This window comes from Anomaloglossus baeobatrachus, chromosome 12, assembly GCF_048569485.1.
Source record: "Anomaloglossus baeobatrachus isolate aAnoBae1 chromosome 12, aAnoBae1.hap1, whole genome shotgun sequence".
Lineage (NCBI taxonomy): Eukaryota > Metazoa > Chordata > Amphibia > Anura > Aromobatidae > Anomaloglossus > Anomaloglossus baeobatrachus.
In genome coordinates this window covers 19,357,427-19,378,437 of record NC_134364.1, presented here as the reverse complement: position 1 = coordinate 19,378,437, position 21,011 = coordinate 19,357,427, and the positions used below count along the sequence as shown (strand labels likewise).

At 48.8% G+C, this 21,011-nt stretch overlaps 1 protein-coding gene across 1 annotated transcript in view; it reads left to right on the top strand.

Moving 5' to 3' along the window:
• The window catches only part of DYNC1H1 (dynein cytoplasmic 1 heavy chain 1), a 114,742-nt gene that overhangs the window by 92,196 nt on the left and 1,535 nt on the right, over positions 1-21,011 (top strand). The window contains exons 30-72 of the mRNA XM_075330754.1: positions 2,541-2,724; positions 2,814-3,026; positions 3,103-3,341; positions 3,443-3,599; positions 3,749-3,973; positions 4,274-4,504; positions 4,588-4,728; positions 4,814-5,047; positions 5,149-5,355; positions 5,449-5,570; positions 5,679-5,844; positions 5,924-6,087; positions 6,179-6,308; positions 6,402-6,535; positions 7,032-7,146; positions 7,552-7,713; positions 7,797-8,011; positions 8,101-8,305; positions 8,672-8,845; positions 8,989-9,108; positions 9,217-9,337; positions 10,590-10,785; positions 13,416-13,533; positions 13,640-13,855; positions 13,932-14,144; positions 14,222-14,349; positions 14,418-14,571; positions 14,657-14,803; positions 15,248-15,398; positions 15,481-15,734; positions 15,819-15,953; positions 16,626-16,720; positions 16,889-17,063; positions 17,148-17,223; positions 17,765-17,925; positions 18,017-18,128; positions 18,219-18,279; positions 18,544-18,667; positions 18,757-18,870; positions 18,951-19,121; positions 19,508-19,725; positions 19,929-20,032; positions 20,728-20,939. Coding sequence (XP_075186869.1) covers positions 2,541-2,724; positions 2,814-3,026; positions 3,103-3,341; positions 3,443-3,599; positions 3,749-3,973; positions 4,274-4,504; positions 4,588-4,728; positions 4,814-5,047; positions 5,149-5,355; positions 5,449-5,570; positions 5,679-5,844; positions 5,924-6,087; positions 6,179-6,308; positions 6,402-6,535; positions 7,032-7,146; positions 7,552-7,713; positions 7,797-8,011; positions 8,101-8,305; positions 8,672-8,845; positions 8,989-9,108; positions 9,217-9,337; positions 10,590-10,785; positions 13,416-13,533; positions 13,640-13,855; positions 13,932-14,144; positions 14,222-14,349; positions 14,418-14,571; positions 14,657-14,803; positions 15,248-15,398; positions 15,481-15,734; positions 15,819-15,953; positions 16,626-16,720; positions 16,889-17,063; positions 17,148-17,223; positions 17,765-17,925; positions 18,017-18,128; positions 18,219-18,279; positions 18,544-18,667; positions 18,757-18,870; positions 18,951-19,121; positions 19,508-19,725; positions 19,929-20,032; positions 20,728-20,939 — 6,994 coding nt within the window. The remainder of the gene's footprint in view (positions 1-2,540; positions 2,725-2,813; positions 3,027-3,102; positions 3,342-3,442; positions 3,600-3,748; positions 3,974-4,273; positions 4,505-4,587; positions 4,729-4,813; positions 5,048-5,148; positions 5,356-5,448; positions 5,571-5,678; positions 5,845-5,923; positions 6,088-6,178; positions 6,309-6,401; positions 6,536-7,031; positions 7,147-7,551; positions 7,714-7,796; positions 8,012-8,100; positions 8,306-8,671; positions 8,846-8,988; positions 9,109-9,216; positions 9,338-10,589; positions 10,786-13,415; positions 13,534-13,639; positions 13,856-13,931; positions 14,145-14,221; positions 14,350-14,417; positions 14,572-14,656; positions 14,804-15,247; positions 15,399-15,480; positions 15,735-15,818; positions 15,954-16,625; positions 16,721-16,888; positions 17,064-17,147; positions 17,224-17,764; positions 17,926-18,016; positions 18,129-18,218; positions 18,280-18,543; positions 18,668-18,756; positions 18,871-18,950; positions 19,122-19,507; positions 19,726-19,928; positions 20,033-20,727; positions 20,940-21,011) is intronic.

Sequence of the window (21,011 nt, the reverse complement as noted above, 5' to 3'; positions counted from 1 at the left end):
GCCCTACTGCCCAGAGTATTACGCAAGATCAGGTCCGACTGCAGCCGCGCCATCCTCATCGCCCCAGACTGGCCGAGGAGGTCGTGGTACCCAGATCTGTGGCATCTCACGGTGGGTCAACCGTGGGCACTGCCAGACCGTCCAGACTTGCTGTCTCAAGGGCCATTTTTCCATCTGAATTCTGCGGCCCTCAACCTGACTGTGTGGCCATTGAGTCCTGGATCCTAGCGTCTTCAGGGTTATCTCAAGAGGTCATTGCCACTATGAGACAGGCCAGGAAACCAACGTCCGCCAAGATCTACCACAGGACGTGGAGAATCTTCTTATCCTGGTGCTCTGATCAGGGTTTTTCTCCCTGGCCATTTGCATTGCCCACTTTTCTGTCCTTCCTTCAATCCGGACTGGAAAAGGGTTTGTCTCTCGGCTCCCTTAAGGGACAAGTATCGGCGCTATCTGTGTTTTTTCAAAAGCGTCTAGCCAGGCTTCCGCAGGTCCGCACGTTCCTGCAGGGAGTTTGTCACATAGTCCCTCCCTTACAAGCGTCCGCTAGAACCTTGGGATCTGAACAGGGTGCTAACGGCTCTTCAGAAACCACCTTTCGAGCCAATGAGAGAGATTTCTCTTTCACGCCTTTCACAAAAGGTGGTCTTCCTAGTGGCAGTCACATCACTTCAGAGAGTGTCGGAGCTGGCTGCGCTGTCATGCAAAGCCCCCTTCCTGGTGTTCCACCAGGACAAGGTGGTTCTGCGTCCGGTTGCGGAATTTCTCCCTAAGGTGGTATCCCCTTTTCATCTTAATCAGGATATCTCCTTACCTTCTTTTTGCCCTCATCCAGTTCACCAATGTGAAAAGGATTTGTACTTGTTAGATCTCGTGAGAGCACTCAGGCTCTACATTTCACGCACGGCGCCCCTGCGCCGTTCTGATGCACTCTTTGTCCTTGTCGCTGGCCAGCGTAAGGGGTCGCAGGCTTCCAAGTCAACCTTGGCTAGATGGATCAAGGAACCGATTCTTGAAGCCTACCGTTCCTCTGGGCTTCCGATTCCTTCAGGGCTGAAAGCCCATTCTACCAGAGCCGTAGGTGCATCCTGGGCATTGCGGCACCAGGCTACGGCTCAGCAGGTGTGTCAGGCGGCTACCTGGTCGAGTCTGCACACTTTTTCAAAACACTATCAGGTGCATGCATATGCTTCGGCAGATGCCGCCCTAGGTAGGAGAGTCCTTCAGGCGGCAGTTGCACACCTGTAAGAAGAGGCCGTTTTTTCGGCTCTTTTTATCGAGGTATTCTTTTACCCACCCAGGGATTGCTTTTGGACATCCCAATTGTCTGGGTCTCCCAATGGAGTGACAAAGAAGAAGGGAATTTTGTTTACTTACCGTAAATTCCTTTTCTTCTAGCTCCTATTGGGAGACCCAGCACCCGCCCCTGTTCCCTTCGGGCTGTTCTTTTGTGTACACATGTTGTTCATGTTCATTGTTCTTTGGTTCATGGTTCAGTTCTCCGAACATCCTTCGGATTGAATTTACCTTAGACCAATTTATAAGTTTTCTCCTTCCTGCTTTGGCACCAAAACTGATGGGCCCGTGATGCACGGGAGGGTGTATAGCAGAGGGGAGGGGTTACACTTTTTAAAGTGTAATACTTTGTGTGGCCTCCGGAGGCAGAAGCTATACACCCAATTGTCTGGGTCTCCCAATTGTCTGGGTCTCCCAATAGGAGCTAGAAGAAAAGGAATTTACGGTAAGTAAACAAAATTCCCTTCTTCTTTGTTCCTTATGACCTATGCCTTGGTGCTGGCTTGGCACAGTGAAGCCACTGGTTTTCCTAGGACTCTCCACACATGTACTGTACATGACCTCTCAGAGAAGAACGCTCGCAAAATGTCCGCTCAGATTTTTATGAACCTACGTACGTCCCAATCCACCTTGTGACCTCAGACAGGGTTGGACATGGGATTTGTCTTTTTAGTTTCCATAAAGTTATGATTTGGCAGTTTTCCCCATATCCCTGCCTCTGAGATGGAACCATCTTTCTAGTTATGATTTGATCTTTCCATGGTTATGAAACATGATAGGTCTGTGAGCTTCCCTCAGTTATTAATTTTGGGCTCATTCGCACCTAACACTATTAATAGAAAATGTGTGACGTGCATCTCACCGTTGTGAGGCTAGAAATAAATCACCCTATATGTGGGAGCAAAGTGCTCCCTAATATTGTAGCCTGTCTTTTTTTTTTTTTTTTTTTTTTTTTTTTTTTGGAAGCTTCTTGCAAAAATTGTAGTTGCCCGCCCATCTCCCTGGCTGAATACCCTTCACAGTAGGGAGCGTGGATATACTCAGGAACTCTTCCTTTGCCTTGATTGGATTTTGTCACCTTGCCATTTGGCTCCCAGTTCTTAGTGTTGGATTGTTGCTGCAGGGCAGGGGGTGTGTAAATGAACAGTGACAGCTGACGGACATGTATGAATGTCATATTCCTCATCATAATCCTCACAAAAAACATTATGGAAAGTCCTATTGGTGCTTTTTCTTGCCTGCAGACTGTGTGATGAACAGCTGTCATCTCAGAGCCACTATGACTTTGGCCTTCGAGCTCTGAAAAGCGTCTTGGTGAGCGCCGGCAATGTGAAGCGAGAGCGCATTCAGAAGATCAAGAAGGAAAAGGAAGAACGAGGAGAAGCTACAGACGAAGGAGAAGTGGCAGAAAACCTGCCCGAGCAAGAAGTACGATCATTCATCCAACGATTATTGGACATCGGTGCCGATCCTGTGCAGTGATGTAGGATTCGACTCACACTCTTGTCTTTTGGCAGATCCTGATCCAAAGTGTCTGTGAGACCATGGTGCCAAAGCTGGTTGCAGAAGACATCCCTCTGCTGTTCTCTCTGTTGTCTGACGTGTTCCCTGGAGTTCAGTACCACCGTGGTGAAATGACCGCACTTCGAGAGGAGCTGAAGAAGGTGTGCCAGGAGATGTACCTGACATACGGAGACGGAGAAGAAGTTGGTGGAATGTGGGTGGAGAAGGTACGAGGTCTCCATATGACTCAGTTAGCCTGTGGTGTGGCTGAACCTTTCTAGTAACCCATGTCTCTTTACATAGGTCCTCCAGCTTTACCAGATCACCCAAATCAACCATGGCCTGATGATGGTTGGACCCTCTGGCAGTGGCAAGACCATGGCATGGAGAGTGCTGTTGAAGGCTTTGGAGAGACTGGAGGGAGTGGAAGGAGTCGCTCACATAATCGATCCTAAAGCCATTAGCAAAGACCATCTGTACGGTACCCTGGATCCCAACACCCGAGAATGGACCGATGGGTTGTTCACCCACGTCCTCAGAAAGTGAGTTTACACCCAAGTGCCACATAAGCTCTTCATACCCATGGCTGTAGCGTCTCTCAAGCAAAGCAAACCTGTTCCTTAAAAACGTCTTCTCATTGCAGAATCATTGACAATGTCCGAGGGGAGCTGCAGAAGCGCCAGTGGATCATTTTCGATGGTGATGTGGATCCTGAGTGGGTTGAGAATCTGAACTCCGTCCTGGATGACAACAAACTCCTCACACTTCCGAATGGAGAGCGTCTCAGCCTGCCCCCAAATGTAACGTCTGATTATTGCATAGAATCTTGGTCTCCCATTTACTTTACTGGTAACATCGCCCCTGCACCCCTTGTATCGCAGGGTTTTCCCTTAACTATTTAAGATCCATATTGTGCAGATCTAACCAGGCCTGACTTCTCTCACCACAGGTCCGCATCATGTTCGAAGTCCAGGACCTGAAGTATGCCACGCTGGCCACTGTGTCTCGATGCGGCATGGTCTGGTTCAGTGAGGATGTTCTGAGCACGGACATGATCTTCAACAACTTCCTGGCCAGGATGCGCAATATCCCACTGGATGAAGGCGAAGATGAAGCTCAGCGGATGAGAAAAAGTAATGAGGATGAAGATGAGTCCTCGTCTCCCATGCTGCAGGTACGTGCTCAGCACAGCAGTCATTGGCTTGATGGTCACCAGATGACCGGTGTTGGTCACCACTTTATAAGCTTATTTAAAGCGCATTCCTGTAGAAATAAAGGTGGTTCAGCACCAGACATTTATACATCCAATAACTCGGCCAAAAATCATCCTAACTAATATGATGGGAGCACAATATCCTGCTGGTGTCTGTAGGCACAGAGTGATCATCAGCAATGTGGAAGTGACGCCCCTTGTTTTATGATAGTGCGGTGTGATCCCATTCACTAGAAAGTTTGACAAATTTTGTGTCTTCAGATCCAGCGGGATGCAGCGACCGTTCTTCAGCCGTACTTCACATCCAGCGGACTGGTGATCAAAGCCCTGGAGCATGCCTTCAAATTGGAGCACATCATGGACCTGACCCGCCTGCGATGCCTAGGCTCCCTCTTCTCCATGCTTCACCAGGCGTGCCGTAACGTCGCCCAGTACAACGCCAATCACCCGGACTTCCCCATGCCAATCGAGCAGTTAGAACACTACATACAGGTAAGAGGTTGGAGCAACGCTTTTACCCCATTCACTCATCGTTTAGCTGATATTCACCTGATATCTGTGTGCGATTTCCGCAGCGGTATCTGATTTACGCCATACTGTGGTCGTTCTCTGGCGATGGCCGACTGAAAATGCGGGCGGAACTTGGCGAGTACATTAGGAGGATCACCACAATTCCGCTGCCAACTACCCCCAACATCCCGATCATTGACTATGAGGTACGTGACTGCTTCTACTCATGGGTAATAATTCTCCTCATTTCTTCTTGGCCACCAATTTTAACATTTTAATGCCAAATTCCAGGTGTCAATCAGTGGCGAGTGGCTTCCTTGGCAATCCAAAGTGCCTCAGATCGAAGTTGAAACTCACAAAGTTGCTGCACCTGATGTGGTTGTGCCCACGTTGGACACGGTGCGTCACGAGGCCCTCCTCTATACGTGGCTGGCCGAGCACAAACCTCTGGTCCTGTGCGGTCCTCCTGGTTCAGGAAAGACCATGACTCTCTTCAGTGCTTTAAGAGCTCTGCCAGACATGGAGGTAAAGCTAATGTTTGAGGCTTGGATTTTTTTTTAATTTTTTTTTTTGTTTCATTTTTCGTGGGCATCACTTTACCGGTTGTGCGTTTGCTTTTTTTGCAGGTCGTTGGCTTGAACTTCTCCAGTGCCACCACCCCAGAGCTGCTTCTCAAAACATTCGACCACTACTGCGAGTACCGACGGACGCCTAATGGTGTTGTCCTGGCTCCTGTGCAGCTTGGGAAATGGCTGGTTCTGTTCTGTGATGAAATCAACTTGCCGGATATGGACAAATACGGCACCCAAAGGGTCATCTCCTTCATCCGTCAGGTGCGTATATTTTGGTGTGCTGCATAGTGTTTGCACTGTCTGGCCATAATACAAGCGCCCGGTCTGACATCACTTAACATCTTGTTGGCACAGATGGTGGAACATGGAGGTTTCTACAGAACATCGGATCAAACCTGGGTCAAACTGGAAAGAATTCAGTTTGTAGGAGCTTGCAATCCTCCTACTGATCCTGGAAGAAAGCCGCTGTCTCACAGGTAGGGGGCAGTATTGCCGTTCTCTGTTCTTTGCTGTATTAGTCCAGTATGGGGGTCATTTTAATGCCTGCTCCTACATTGGCATCACCTGAGTTACATTCTGTCTAGGTTCTTGCGCCATGTCCCTGTGGTGTACGTGGACTATCCAGGACCTGCGTCATTGACCCAGATCTATGGCACCTTCAATCGCGCAATGCTGAGGCTCATTCCATCTCTGCGCACATACGCAGAACCCTTGACCGCTGCCATGGTTGAGTTTTACACCATGTCCCAGGTAGGTGAGGTATAATAATTGGGGTCTTCTCATCATATATTTACACGTAGCCATACGTCATCATTACTTGTGATTGCAGGAGCGATTTACTCAGGACACGCAGCCCCACTACATCTACTCTCCCCGTGAAATGACGCGGTGGGTGAGGGGCATTTTTGAAGCCTTGCGGCCACTTGAGACTCTGGCTGTGGAAGGGTTGATCAGAATTTGGGCCCATGAAGCTCTTCGGCTCTTCCAGGACAGGTGAGCTTGCACTTCATGGCTCCCGGCAGTGTGAGATTGCTCTGCATTCAGTGCAGGTTTATAGCCATCTTTGCCTCTCTTTTTATGTCAGGCTTGTGGAGGATGATGAGAGACGCTGGACTGATGAGAACATCGACATGGTCGCCCTGAAACACTTCCCCAATGTGGAGAAAGAAAAGGCATTAAACCGGCCCATCCTGTACAGCAACTGGTTGTCCAAGGTATTCCCTGAAGACGCACTGGACAGCGCTCGTTATGTGGCTTCAATCTGTAGATGTCGTCAGCCACACACTAAATCTCGGTCATTCTTGCAGGATTACATCCCGGTGGATCAGGAGGAGCTGAGGGACTACGTGAAAGCTCGCCTCAAAGTCTTCTACGAGGAAGAACTGGATGTTCCTCTTGTGCTGTTTAATGAAGTCCTGGACCATGTCCTCAGGATCGACAGGTAACTCCACCATCGGACAGTTACTGGCATGGTGTCCGTCAGACATTTGTCAGGTCTTGTGCACCTGTCCTATCAACTAATATAGGATGGGTGCACATTAACTGGCGGACAAATGCCACCTAAGCATTGCCTCTGACCAACCTCCCTAATAACCCTACAATTATACAACTGGACAATTAGCGATGCCGACATACCGCCTGTCAGTCACGATTTCAGATCTCGAGCACACCCATCGGGATTAAGCCACCTCGGACTTCAGCATTTAGAAATTGGAGGCACGGATGTTGCGTTTGTCAGCTGATTGGCAAGCCTATCATAACTAATATGAATGGTGCATGAGGCTGAATAACCGACTGTCTGACACCATGGCCGTAGCAGCACCAGTAACTTCCCTGTGCCGTAACGAGATGCTTTATACCAGTCTGTTAATTGTCCAATGTTGCATTTTTGTGAGAGCCTATGTAGTACAGATCGGACATCTTTTCTTACTTTTCAGAATTTTCCGGCAGCCGCAGGGTCACTTGCTTCTTATCGGAGTGAGTGGTGCAGGGAAGACCACGCTGTCACGTTTTGTTGCCTGGATGAACGGTCTGAGCGTTTACCAGATTAAGGTAGGTGCTGGTCCTCTCCTCAGTCGGCCGTGTGCCGCTGGCTCTCACCCTGTACTTTCTATTCACTGTTCTCCTTCCGTCTTTATTTATTTTTATTTTTTTTTTAAATCAGATACATTTTTGTGTGTGTGTGTTATACAACTGTGTAACAAGCCAGTATTCGTACAGATTTGTCATCAGTTACCCCTTCTCTCGCCCTGTCCCTTCCCTCCCCTCCCAGACAGCATTTCTACTCCCAGGATACTGCATCACATTTGGTGTACATATAAATAATCCTCCATCCTTAAATGAAATACCGGAACACTCAGTTATAAAATAGTTACTTGTAATACAAAGAACTCAAAACATATTTAGAGATCCACCATAGATTCACAGTGACAAGATGGCCTCCTTCCGTCTTTATAGGTGCACAGGAAATACACCGGGGAGGACTTTGATGAAGATCTTCGGACTGTGCTGAGACGCTCTGGCTGCAAAAATGAGAAGATCGCCTTCATCATGGATGAGTCAAACGTCCTGGATTCTGGATTCCTGGAGAGAATGAACACCTTGTTGGCCAATGGAGAGGTAAAGTCCATGTGTGAGGTTGTGTGGGGCTGGGATGTTTGGGGCTCCTGCGTGCTCACCGCTTGCGGTTCTCATTTCTGTAGGTTCCAGGCTTGTTTGAAGGTGACGAATATTCCACACTGATGACACAATGCAAGGAGGGAGCCCAGAAGGAAGGACTCATGCTGGACTCCCATGAGGAGCTGTACAAGTGGTTCACCAGCCAGGTCATCCGCAACCTCCACGTTGTCTTCACCATGAACCCGTCCTCAGAAGGTCTGAAGGACCGAGCAGCCACATCCCCCGCTCTGTTTAACAGGTCTGTTAGTTACGAACGGTGATCCTAAAAATGTCAGGACAGGAACCAGTTTTCGGGCAAATATTGATCCAGCACAACCTCCTTTCTAGGTGCGTGCTGAACTGGTTTGGCGATTGGTCGACTGAGGCGCTCTACCAGGTCGGAAAGGAGTTCACAAGTAAAATGGATCTGGAGAAACCAAACTACATTGTACCAGACTATATGCCTGTGGTCTACGACAAGCTTCCCCAGCCTCCAACTCACAGGGAAGCCATCGTCAACGGCTGCGTCTTCGTTCACCAGACCCTTCACCAGGTAATTTTACACTACAATGTTAGCTACTCTGATATTAGGAGGACACAAGGTTGTAACCTTACTCTCACCTGATTGCTCTAACATGTGCAGCTAGTGTCCATTTGCACCCACTACGAAGGTCACCCTGCCCTTTTGGCTTGCGTGCCCCCTAGTAGTGGGGTCACCCTGCTTCTTACGGCTCACGTGGCCCCCAGCTACTGTGGTTGCCCTACTTTTACGGGTTGCGTGCCCTTATGGCTCTTCCTTTGAGTCCCAGACTAGTCACTCCTTACCTACGTTACATCCTTGGCCCGTATCCACCAATGGGGCCACCGATCATTTCTGACTGTGGGAGGTTCTGTGCACTGACGAAGGCTGTACCCACAGGCCAACACCCGCCTTGCCAAGAGAGGAGGCAGAACCATGGCGATCACCCCCCGACATTATCTGGATTTCATTAACCACTATGCCGATCTGTTCAACGAGAAGCGCAGCGAACTGGAGGAGCAGCAGATGCACCTGAACGTCGGTCTGCGAAAGATCAAAGAAACCGTCGATCAGGTGAGTTAAAGACAAAACTCTCCTCCTGATGAGGAAGGGGCGGCCATGGAGGGTTGTAACATAGGGGGAATGAGATTTCTCATAAAACTTGCATAGTAAAGCCAGTACTGCCTTCGTCCAGTAAATACTCTTGTCATCCTCAGGTGGAAGAATTGCGTCGTGACCTGAGGATTAAAAGTCAGGAGCTAGAAGTGAAAAACGCAGCCGCTAATGACAAGCTGAAGAAAATGGTGAAGGATCAGCAAGAGGCAGAAAAGAAAAAGGTGAGGGGATTATTAATACTACATAATGCATAGTACGTCAGTGTAGTTTTGGGGTTCCTGCATGGACCTGTTATGAGCTCAGAATATAATGAGCCGGTGTCTCTTCAGGTGATGAGTCAGGAAATCCAGGAGCAGCTTCATAAGCAACAAGCAGTCATTGCCGACAAGCAGATGAGCGTGAAGGAGGATCTGGATCAGGTAGAGCCGGCCGTCATCGAGGCTCAGAACGGTACGTGCCCTTTATAGGTGATCACATTCATCCTGTGCATGTACTAGACAAGAACTGTGAAACCAACGCAGCAGCAGGTCCACGTACCCAGACCCTGAAGAGCAGGCAGCAACGTGCCGAAGCCAAGGTTTAGCAACTGGTGATGAGCCAACTGCTGCGTATAGGGTGTAATGGAAGTCAGTGGGGATCATGAGCATTTTTCCGGAAGATCTCCCTTAAAAATTCTCGAGTAGCCCATTGATTTCCATTACATTCTGTAACCAAGCACCTGAGCATCAAAATGCTCATTACGCTAACCAAGCAGATGGCTCAATACAATTAGTAACATGATTACACCCCTACCACTATCGACTGCTCCAGCATCACAGGAGTCCTCTAGTGCTGCCTTTCAGGAGGGGATTGGCGCTGATGACATGCCAAGAGCATGCATGGTTAAGCTGAACGAACTGATCAGCAGCTACACCCATGGGCGCTGGCTGGGGAGCCTTGTGTCCCATGGGCGCTGGCTGGGGAGCCTTGTGTCCCATGGGCGCTGGCTGGGGAGCCTTGTGTCCCATGGGCGCTGGCTGGGGAGCCTTGTGTCCCATGGGCGCTGGCTGGGGAGCCTATTGGAAGGACGAGGATGGTGGTGGGGGCTCCTGGCAAAGTTTTGTGCATCAATTCGTTCACCTCTAGGATGCATGGATGAGACCTTGCATGTGATTTGGCAGACCTCTGCCCGTGCAACATCATTGAAATTTGCCTCCCGATACCAGGGATAGCAGGGACACCTTTAATTTAACGCACTATTCTGCATTGGATGAGCCCCTTATTATACTGTGTCTGCTGTTGCCTGACTTCCATGTAAATAATCTACCGCAGGTGGCTACTGAAGCTGCTATTCAGTGGTCTTCCTGACCCCACAGCAATGCCTTCCTACACCCCCATATTGGTGACATTTTTGGGGGTGCTCAGCTGCTTTATACTGAAGTGTGACCATCGCTGCTGGCTTTAATGATCCGTTGTGGTCCCATGAAGCCGAGCTGGGGCCGTACAAGTCCATGAACGCTGAATTCCTCGGGGTTTGGGGACGGCATCGCTGGGGCGTTACCTGAACTCTAAGAAACGCCAAGAAATTTGTTTTATGATGTAACCCAAATGACTTTTCTAATCAGATTTCCTCGCTTTGTTTCCCCCGCTGTGTGTTTTGTCTCCACTTTTCTTCTTTCCTCCTCTTTTCTGTCCATTTTGATCGTCTTTGATCCGGGCGTAGCTGTAAAATCTATAAAGAAGCAGCATCTGGTGGAAGTCCGTTCTATGGCTAATCCTCCAGCAGCAGTGAAGCTGGCCCTAGAGTCCATCTGTCTGCTGCTGGGCGAGAGTACAACGGACTGGAAGCAGATCCGCTCCATCATAATGAGGGAAAACTTCATTCCAACTATTGTGAACTTTTCTGCTGAAGAGATCAGGTGAATAGATAAGTTCCGAGCCGCCGCTGCTGAGGACGCAGAAAGAAATCGGTCACAGAATATGCCACCTCCACTAGGGGGGCGACAAATGTGGAAAATGACGAGTGGTGTGACTACAACTCTCAGCATGCACATAGCATGGTAAACACCCCCCACTCCGAGTCTCCTAGCCTTCCATAGGAATAGTAGTCCATCTTGTCCCTGACCGGTCAGTCTTCCCAGGACACGGATTTCTTCCGGTCCTCCTCAGCGGCCGCTCTCCATACTAACCCTGCACGAGCGTTAACCCTGTTTTCACCCTCCTAATAGCGGTGAGCTCTATAAAGAGGCAGCACCTTGTTGAAGTAAAGGCAATGGGCAACCCTCCCGCCGCAGTAAAACTGGCCCTAGAGTCGATCTGTCTCCTTCTGGGAGAGGAGACGACTGACTGGAGAAAGATCAGAACAGTTTTTCTCAGGGATAATTTCATCGGCAACATTATCAACCTAAACCCCGGAGATCTCAGGTATTTCTCCTGCGCGCTCTGTCCTGGACAGCGGGATCCCGCTCGCTCTCTACAGCTCCAGCTTGTCTGTCTGCGCCTGTCATCTGCTGCAGCAAGAGCAGACACCTCTGTCCTCCATCCCTTTATTTTTTGTGCTGTCTCTCTTTTTTTTTAAATCCCCATTATATTCCTGCTGTATTAAAGGACTATCCCCAAAGTCTTCCTGACAGACATGGCTGCTCCGTGCCATCATGTGTGGTCCGATTGTCTGCAGACTTCGCTGATTAGATCTTCATAGAATTAGACCATGGCTGATGGAGGTCTGTCTGTGTACGCCACTTTACATAGAGAACAGAATGTGGCATTTTCATGGAGACTCAACTCCCTAATTACGCCACGTGGTCTGTCGGTAACATTTTAGTCTTGGCCCCCATAACAATGATCTGGGTCTGCCTCACCCTAAGGCCTAAGCCACACGGCGACAAAATCGGTGCGAGTGGAGTGCGATAAAACATCACATTCCACTCGGACCAATTCTAGCCTGTGTCAGCGCACATGAGCGATCCTTTGCTCTGCCATAATCGGTCCGAGAAAACAATCGCAGCATGCTACGATTGTAATGTGAGACTTTTTTTTTTTTTTTTTTTCCTCGCACCCATTCAAGTGAATGGGGCGAGAGAAAAATCGCACTGCACTCGCAGTACATCGGTGTATCACGCGTGCAGAGTGAGAATGGCAATAGCCGGCTACAGAGGAGAGAGGGAGATAAATCCCTCCCTCCCCTCCGCAGCAAAGGGTCATTCCCTGGTCCATATGTTGAAGAAACTTTTTTTTTTTTTTTTTTTTGCCACATTAAATGTGTTGTCCGATTGGTACCTGCGGGTCACCACTACGGCTACTAGCCAGGAGCTGTACATAAAATCACCTCATGCATTGTCTGCAGCCACCACTAGGGGGAGCTCCCTGTATGGTAATACAGATTAGTCCCACTCCTTGGTGGTCAGAAGCACAGGGTCTCGCTGCTGCTCAGCACTGCACACTGAAGGAGGTAAGTGATCCAACGTCCACGCTTCTTGAAATGAAATCCAGCTTTTAATGAAAGTTTTAAAAGCAACAGTTTATCACAGTACACTTTTGTAAGTGTCCTTGGTGAATTGCACGACTGACGCCAGACTCGTTTCGAGTGCAACGGTCTTAAACTTGGTGAGTACATTACACTCAATGCGTCTGGTGTCGGTCGTGCAATTCACAGAGTACCTGCTATATAATTTACAAAGTGTACTGTGATGAACTGTTGATTTTAAAATCCAGCTTTTAATGAAAGAGATTTATTTCAAGAAATGTGAAAGCTGGTTCACTTACCTCCTTCGCCTGGAGCGATCTCTATACAGAGATACAAAAGATCCTGTCTGCAGCCACCACTAGGGGAGCCCCCTGTATACAGATACATGATGAGATCCTGTCTGTAGCCACCACTAGGGGAGCTCCCTGTATACAGATACATGATGAGATCCTGTCTGTAGCCACCACTAGGGGGAGCTCCCTGTATACAGATACATGATGAGATCCTGTCTGTAGCCACCACTAGGGGGAGCTCCCTGTATAGAGATACATGAGATCCTGTCTGTAGCCACCACTAGGGGGAGCTCCCTGTATAGAGATACAGGAGATCCTGTCTGTAGCCACCACTAGGGGGAGCTCCCTGTATACAGATACATGATGAGATCCTGTCTGCAGCCACCACTAGGGGGAGCTCCTTGTAGACTTAGTCTGATGCATCCAATGCCATTCTGCAGTAGGCTCCCCTTGTGGTGGCTACAGGTAGTCTAAATTTTATATATATATATATATATATATATATATATATATATATATATATATATATATATATATATATATATATATATATATATATATATATATATATATATATATATATATATAATATATAATATATATATAATATATATATATATATAATATATAATATATATATATATATATAATATATAATATATATATATATATAATATATAATATATATATATATATATATATATGCAAAGGTGTTGGTACCTCCGCTCTCTATGATGACATGAATCTGTGCAGCATTTCTTCCCTCTGATCCATTCTTCTGTTTTCCCAGTGACGCCATCCGTGAGAAGATGAAGAAGAATTATCTGTCAAATCCAAGTTATAATTATGAGATTGTGAACCGCGCTTCTCTGGCATGTGGGCCTATGGTGAAATGGGCAATCGCTCAGGTAACTTGCATGGCCTTGTGCGCCCCCCTGGGTCATGTCCCGGTACTGTTGCCGGTGGCACCTCCGTCCTGTCTCTGCATCCCTGAATCCCTTTTTGATTTACCAGCTGAACTATGCCGACATGCTGAAACGCGTAGAGCCTCTGCGAAACGAGCTGCAGAAACTGGAGGACGATGCCAAAGACAACCAGCAAAAAGCCAACGAAGTGGAGCAAATGATCCGAGACCTCGAGGCCAGCATCGCCCGCTACAAGGAGGAGTACGCCGTGCTCATCTCAGAGGCTCAGGCCATAAAGGCCGACTTGGCAGCAGTGGAAGCAAAGGTAAAAAAAAAATACATAAATCAAGACTGCTTGGGTATGTTGGGAGTTGTAGTCCCTGACCATAATGTCATTGCAGGTGAACCGCAGCACCGCTCTTCTGAAGAGTTTATCAGCAGAGAGAGATCGATGGGAGAAGACCAGCGAAACCTTCAAAAACCAGATGTCCACCATCGCCGGCGACTGCTTGCTGTCTGCGGCTTTCATTGCTTACGCCGGGTACTTCGATCAGCAGATGCGGCAGAACCTCTTCACCACGTGGTCCCATCACTTGCAGCAAGCCAATGTGCAGGTAGACTGTTTCCTTCTCTCTGTACCCCAAGAGCAGATCCTCTACAGTCTCTACTAACACAATTGTCGTCTGTCCAGTTCCGCACAGACATCGCCAGGACTGAGTACCTGTCTAATGCCGATGAGCGGCTCCGTTGGCAGGCCAGCTCCTTGCCTGCAGACGACCTGTGCACGGAGAACGCAATCATGCTGAAACGATTCAATAGGTGAGTGCACGTGTGTGAGGCACCGGTCAGCGGTGGAGCGGAGACGTGACCTCTGCTCGTGTCTATAGGTATCCCCTGATCATTGATCCCTCCGGCCAAGCCACAGAGTTCATCATGAACGAGTACAAGGATCGGAAGATCACCCGCACCAGCTTCTTGGATGATGCCTTCAGGAAGAACCTGGAAAGTGCTCTCCGCTTTGGTAATCCTCTGCTCGTCCAGGTGAGTGGGGGGTGCACTGTACCGGAGATTCGGGTCCTTTTTGGGTCACAAACTGTAGTTAAAAGCCTTTGTGGTCTCTTTTCAGGACGTGGAAAGCTACGATCCCATCCTGAACCCTGTGCTGAATCGTGAGGTCCGCAGAACCGGAGGAAGAGTTCTCATTACACTCGGAGATCAGGATATTGATTTGTCGCCATCATTTGTCATCTTCCTTTCCACCAGAGACCCCACGGTAGGTGCCGTCATTTCTATGCTGTCGGGGTCACTTGCGAATACATTTGACAAATTTTAATTGTAAACTGTGCCGCAATTCTGGTAAACGATATCTGTGCCAGTTTATAATCAGTATTCGTGGCTCTGGTGTGACATGGAGTCTCTGGAAAGTGGGATTATGTGCCAACGGGACCATAGACTTTAATGATGCAGACGAGTCGGTGTGCTCTGGCGGAGATTATTTTCAGCTGTATTTGCCCATTTGAGGCTGGCACTAAGACAGTCGACTATGTCTTGATGGCCACCTCAAATAAGCAGATATGGCAGAAAATGATGTCCGACATCCATAGACAAGACTAATGTGACTCGTGCTGGTTCGGTGCGTTTTGAATAGCTTTGCACAAGACTTAGTGGTAAATCTTCGTCTTTCCTTGCCTGGCGCTGACTTTTTCATTCTCCTTAGGTCGAGTTCCCGCCAGATCTGTGCTCACGAGTGACATTCGTCAACTTCACTGTGACTCGCAGCAGCCTGCAGAGCCAGTGTCTGAATGAAGTCCTGAAGGCGGAGAGGCCCGATGTGGACGAGAAACGATCCGACCTCCTCAAACTACAGGGTACGTGTCCACGGAGCCCGTGTCCAACTCGCTGTAATGTGCAAGTCGTTCCTTAGAATCTGACATTTTCTACGTCTCGTAGGAGAATTCCAGCTCCGCTTGCGTCAGCTGGAGAAGTCCCTTCTTCAGGCCCTCAACGAAGTGAAAGGTCGCATCCTGGACGACGACACAATCATTACAACATTGGAGAACCTGAAAAAGGAGGCTGCGGAGGTCACCCGGAAAGTGGAGGAAACTGATATCGTCATGCAGGAGGTGGAGACTGTCTCTCAGCAGTACCTGCCCCTGTCCACGGCTTGTAGCAGCATCTACTTCACCATGGAGTCCCTGAAACAAGTAATAGAACAATGGCCGCCCTGGGGTAGAACGGTATCTTGTGGACCGACAGCCTCCATAATTTGTGTATTTGCTCCTGTTCAGATCCACTTCCTGTACCAGTACTCGTTACAGTTCTTCCTTGATATCTACCATACGGTACTGTATGAGAACGGCAACCTGAAGAACGCCACAGACCACACTCAGCGCCTCTCCGTCATCACCAAGGACCTATTCCAGGTATGGTACACCAAGCGTTGACAGCGTAAATACTGCACAACCGCCCCCGTGGATTCTCTGACATCTGGCCATCTTTGGCGAGTTTTTCACATTGTGTGACAGAACAGAATCCATTTTGTATATAAAGTTGTCTTGTCTTATAACTGATGTCATAGGGCTCAGCTAACACTGATTGGTGAGAAAGTTTCACATTTCCGCTCACTGCCCTACTGCTCTTATTGGTGCATAGTTCAGCGCAGTTATTTCTTTGTTTGAGGTACTATATAAACTGGTCACATGTTATTGTTTCTTTAATATCATGATGGAGATGGATATATCTCTGAAATGCGTTGACCTGTATAAACAAAGGAATTATATTAATATTGGATTCGGTGATTTAGCGCTGCACAAGACCCAATTTCTTCTACTTTGCATATCCTAATTTCTTTTTTTGAGGTACTATATAAACGGGTCACATGATATAATAAAGCAGAATCTTTCAGTACACCACAAGACAGGTGTGTGCTGCAATGATTTCCCGAGCGCTTGTAAAACAAATCTTATTAATTTGGAGTACAAGAGGCATAAAGTGTGTTTAGCTCACTTTCCCCCCCCTTTTTTTTTTTTTTCCTTGACCACATTGGTCCTTGTGCCTTTTACACTGTAGCTTACGACCTAATGCTTTCTCTGTAGGTGGCTTTCAACCGTGTGGCTCGAGGAATGCTCCATCAGGACCACATAACCTTTGCCATGCTGCTGGCGAGGATCAAACTGAAGGGGACTATTGGGTAACTATCACTTCAGTAGGGAACCGCTGTGCCCCTTATTCCAGGAGTCACACTATGGCGCTGTATACAATGTACAGTCATATGTATTACGGGGTCAGTGAACGGCTCCCAGATCTCTCCACCACCCCACTAATTGCGCTGGTTCATGGTCTCTTCTCCCATCTCCAGGGAGCCGACCTACGATCACGAGTTCCAGCATTTCCTCAGAGGCAAAGAGATCGTCCTCGGCTCTTCCTCCGTGCCCAAGATAAACGGTCTGACCGAGGAGCAGGTGGAGGCCATGATACGGCTCGCCAACCTGAACGCCTTCAGGGATGTCATGTCCAAGGTGGAAGCCGATGATGTAAGTGGTCTTCGGTAGTGAGAGACGGTGCTCTGTTCCCGTCCGAGGATGAATCCGATCTCAATGGACTTTGTCTCTTTACAGCAATTCTGCATTTGGCTGGAGAGCAGTTCTCCCGAACAGACCGTCCCGTATATTTGGAGTGAAGAGAAACCTGCAAGTACGTTTTGTGGGGGGGGGGGGCATGCCAGCAATTTAAGGGGGGCGCGCATGCAAGGCCTGGTCTTTATAGTGAATGCAGCCGACTATTTTTCCAATTATCGAAAAGTTGCCTTGAGTTTGTCCAGGACATTAAAGTTTCACAGCTGAAGATTTGCTACAGTTTTCAATCTAAACCAGTGTTTCAGTGCCCCATATGTGGTTACACATCTCACAGCCTGAAAACATGGGGTAGGGGTCATCAATCTATCATGGCACTATAATTCCCAGCATTCCCAGATAAAGACATGTTTAGAGCTGTAGCCCTGAAGGTGACAGATCCCTAGCCGGGCCGGAGTTACTGTGTGACCTACACACTGATGCCTTTTTCTGCACTGACACATTGGAGCAAACAGGATGGAGTTTTGTGCTCATTAGCTACAATGAAACTTCACCTCTGAAACTTACTAGTTTGTTTTTTTTTTCACGGATTGGTAATGATTTTTCTAGCGTTTGTCAATGTGCAGAGATTTACACTTCCATTTTCTGGTGCTTCCCTTTAGCGCCCATCGGCCAAGCTGTCCACCGCCTGCTCCTGATCCAGGCCTTCCGTCCGGACCGCCTGCTGGCCATGGCTCACATCTTTGTCTCCACCATCCTCGGGGACAGCTTCATGTCAGTTATCGATCAGCCCTTGGACCTGGCGAATATTGTGGACACTGAGGTAACTCTGTGCAGCGAACACTCCCGAGTGTTACAGGGTATTGCAGGGTTTACAGATTGTTTGATCCTTTTTGGGTTTCTCTTCCCTGCAGGTTAAACCAAACACCCCCGTGCTGATGTGCTCCGTCCCCGGCTACGATGCTAGCGGCCGCGTGGAGGATCTCGCAGCCGAACAGAACACGCAAATCACGTCCATAGCGATTGGTTGGTGTCACTTCTAGCTGATCTTTTGCTCTTTGTTGGGGAATTTGGGAGCTAAATCTTGAGCTAATTCCAGAACTTTTACACTTTCAGGTTCTGCTGAAGGCTTCAGCCAAGCTGAGAAGGCCATTAATACAGCGGTGAAGTCTGGAAGGTGAGGACACTAGAGGCGAAGCGAATACCAAATTTCAAGGGTTATTCCCACATACAAATTCATGGGCCATCACTTCGCTCAGTGGTTTCACTTCCCTGGCTAATCTTGGGAATAGTGGGGTTGCCGTGGCCCTGCACATCGGGGAAGGGGGGTGGAGAGGAGGAGGAGGAGGAGGAGAGTCACTGTGGCCCTGCACATCGGGAGGGGTTGCCATGGCCCTGCACTTCGGGGGGGGTCACGTCTGACTGTCTCTTGTCCTTGCAGGTGGGTGATGCTGAAGAACGTGCACTTGGCTCCGGCCTGGCTCATGCAGTTGGAGAAGAAGCTTCACTCCCTGCAGCCGCACTCGTCCTTCCGCCTCTTCCTGACCATGGAGATAAATCCGAAGGTGCGGTGACGAGATGCTTCCTGCTCTGCATGGCTTCACTGATTGGTTCTCAAGGATTTGGAGTAACCATACATTGTCTTCTGATCCAGGTGCCGGTGAATCTTCTCCGAGCCGGACGTATCTTTGTGTTTGAACCCCCACCTGGTGTGAAGGCCAACATGCTGCGGACCTTCAGTAGCATCCCTGTGGCCAGGATCTGTAAGGTGGGTGGGCACGGGGGGCTGTGACTGGTACCCGCCTATGCAGATCAGACCCTAACCCTCCTCTGTGCCTGTCTCTGCAGTCTCCGAATGAGCGCGCTCGCCTGTATTTCCTGCTGGCTTGGTTCCACGCAATCATCCAGGAACGTCTGCGTTATGCTCCTCTGGGCTGGTCCAAAAAATACGAATTTGGGGAATCAGATCTGCGGTCGGCGTGCGACACTGTAGACACCTGGCTGGATGACACCGCAAAGGTACAAAAGTCTAAGACTGGTTAGTGCAGTTTCCCCTGTCCAGGGTTCCTCATCTCCCCTAACTGGGACAGCCGAAAAGTCACTGAGCTCCTTTCTACAGGAGCGGATTGAGCAAGATTGCCAAGCTCGCTTGCCATTGCAGTCAGTGAATGGAAACCTATTAATCCTGAACTGGCGCAGCGGGTTTGTTAGGACAACAGCCTACACTGACACTAAGGCTTAGGACAGGAGTGACATTTGTGCTGCTGCACTTGGGTCATACAAGATAAGCCCAAGAGTTTCCTTTCACTGACAGCAAGCTGGGATCTGGAGAATGTGAGAATTAGTAAATGAAAGGTTATCGCTAAGTTACAGAACTTGACGCTGATTGTTTTGGGGTCTTTCAGGGGCGTCAGAACATTTCCCCAGATAAGATCCCGTGGTCCGCGCTGAAGACCCTCATGGCGCAGTCCATCTATGGAGGCCGAATCGACAACGACTTTGATCAGCGACTGCTCAACACCTTCCTGGAGAGGCTCTTCACCACGTCCAGTTTTGACGGGGACTTTAAACTTGCCTGTAAGGTGGACGGACACAAGGACATCCAAATGCCAGATGGCATCAGGTACAGGAGCGTGATGGCGGTGTGTCCTTGTGAATGTACAGTTTAATGTAAACTTCCAAATGCTGCAGCAGCAACACCGCCCCCACAGGTCGTATCTGGTATTGCACTTTAGTGACCTGGCTGCAATACCAGATACAACCAGAGGACGGAAGTGGCGCTCTTTTCTTTAAGAGAAATTAAATGTTTTCTTCTTATTTCTGTAGGCGAGACGAGTTTGTACAGTGGGTTGAGCTGCTACCGGACACTCAGACGCCATCTTGGCTGGGACTGCCGAACAACGCCGAGCGCGTCCTGCTGACAACACAGGGTAACGTGGCCGCACAATTCTCTCCAGCTAATCTCTACACTTGTCTGTCATCTGCAGCATTAACCCTTGTCATGTCCTCCATGCTCCTCACCTGCCCCGGGACGTGTGTGATTGATGAGGAGATTCTCCCGTCTCCTCCCGACCGCACATTTCCCGGCCGTTCTCATCCTGCAACAGTCTTGTATTTTCCTCGTGTTTCTCTGAGCCATCAGCAGCCGGACGTCTCCATCCTTCATTGCTTCATTTACAATTTATTTTTTATTTGATCTTCACTCAAATGCATCATCCATTCATGGGGGGGGGGGGGAGTAAAATATAATATTCTCCCTAGACCATTATTAATGATGCCTGGGACCTCACCGTCTCCATGCTTCATTTTTCAGGCTGGATGGGCAATGTGGCCTCTGCAGCCAGTTACTAGACATGGCAGTGACACGCGTACCACTGCAGGTAGTGATTGGCTGCAGTGGTAACATGACCATAGAGCCAGAACTGCCAGCAGAAGGACCCCAACTCTTTGATTTTTAGATGTCCTTCATGGTGACCTGGCCGGTGGGTTTCGCCATCTGCACGGCTCCCTCCTAGATCACACCATAGTCTGGTTTTACTATTTCGCCTTTTGTTGCGTTTCTTCCCTCCTTTTTTGTTGCTTTACGTTGCCCTTCGTTTTTGTTTTCTCCCCCTCCGTGGTTCAGGCATTGATATGATCAGTAAAATGCTGAAAATGCAAATGCTGGAGGATGAGGATGACTTAGCTTATGCAGAGACTGAGAAGAAGCAGAGGACTGATTCCACCTCTGACGGTCGCCCTTCCTGGATGAGGACGCTGCACTCCACCGCCTGCAACTGGCTGAGCGTCATCCCCCAAGCCCTGAACCACCTGAAACGTACGGTGGACAACATAAAGGTAAGAACCAGAGCCGCTGACGTCACCGTCCCGAGAACTGTATCCACCCCCTAAACATAAACTCTCCTTCCA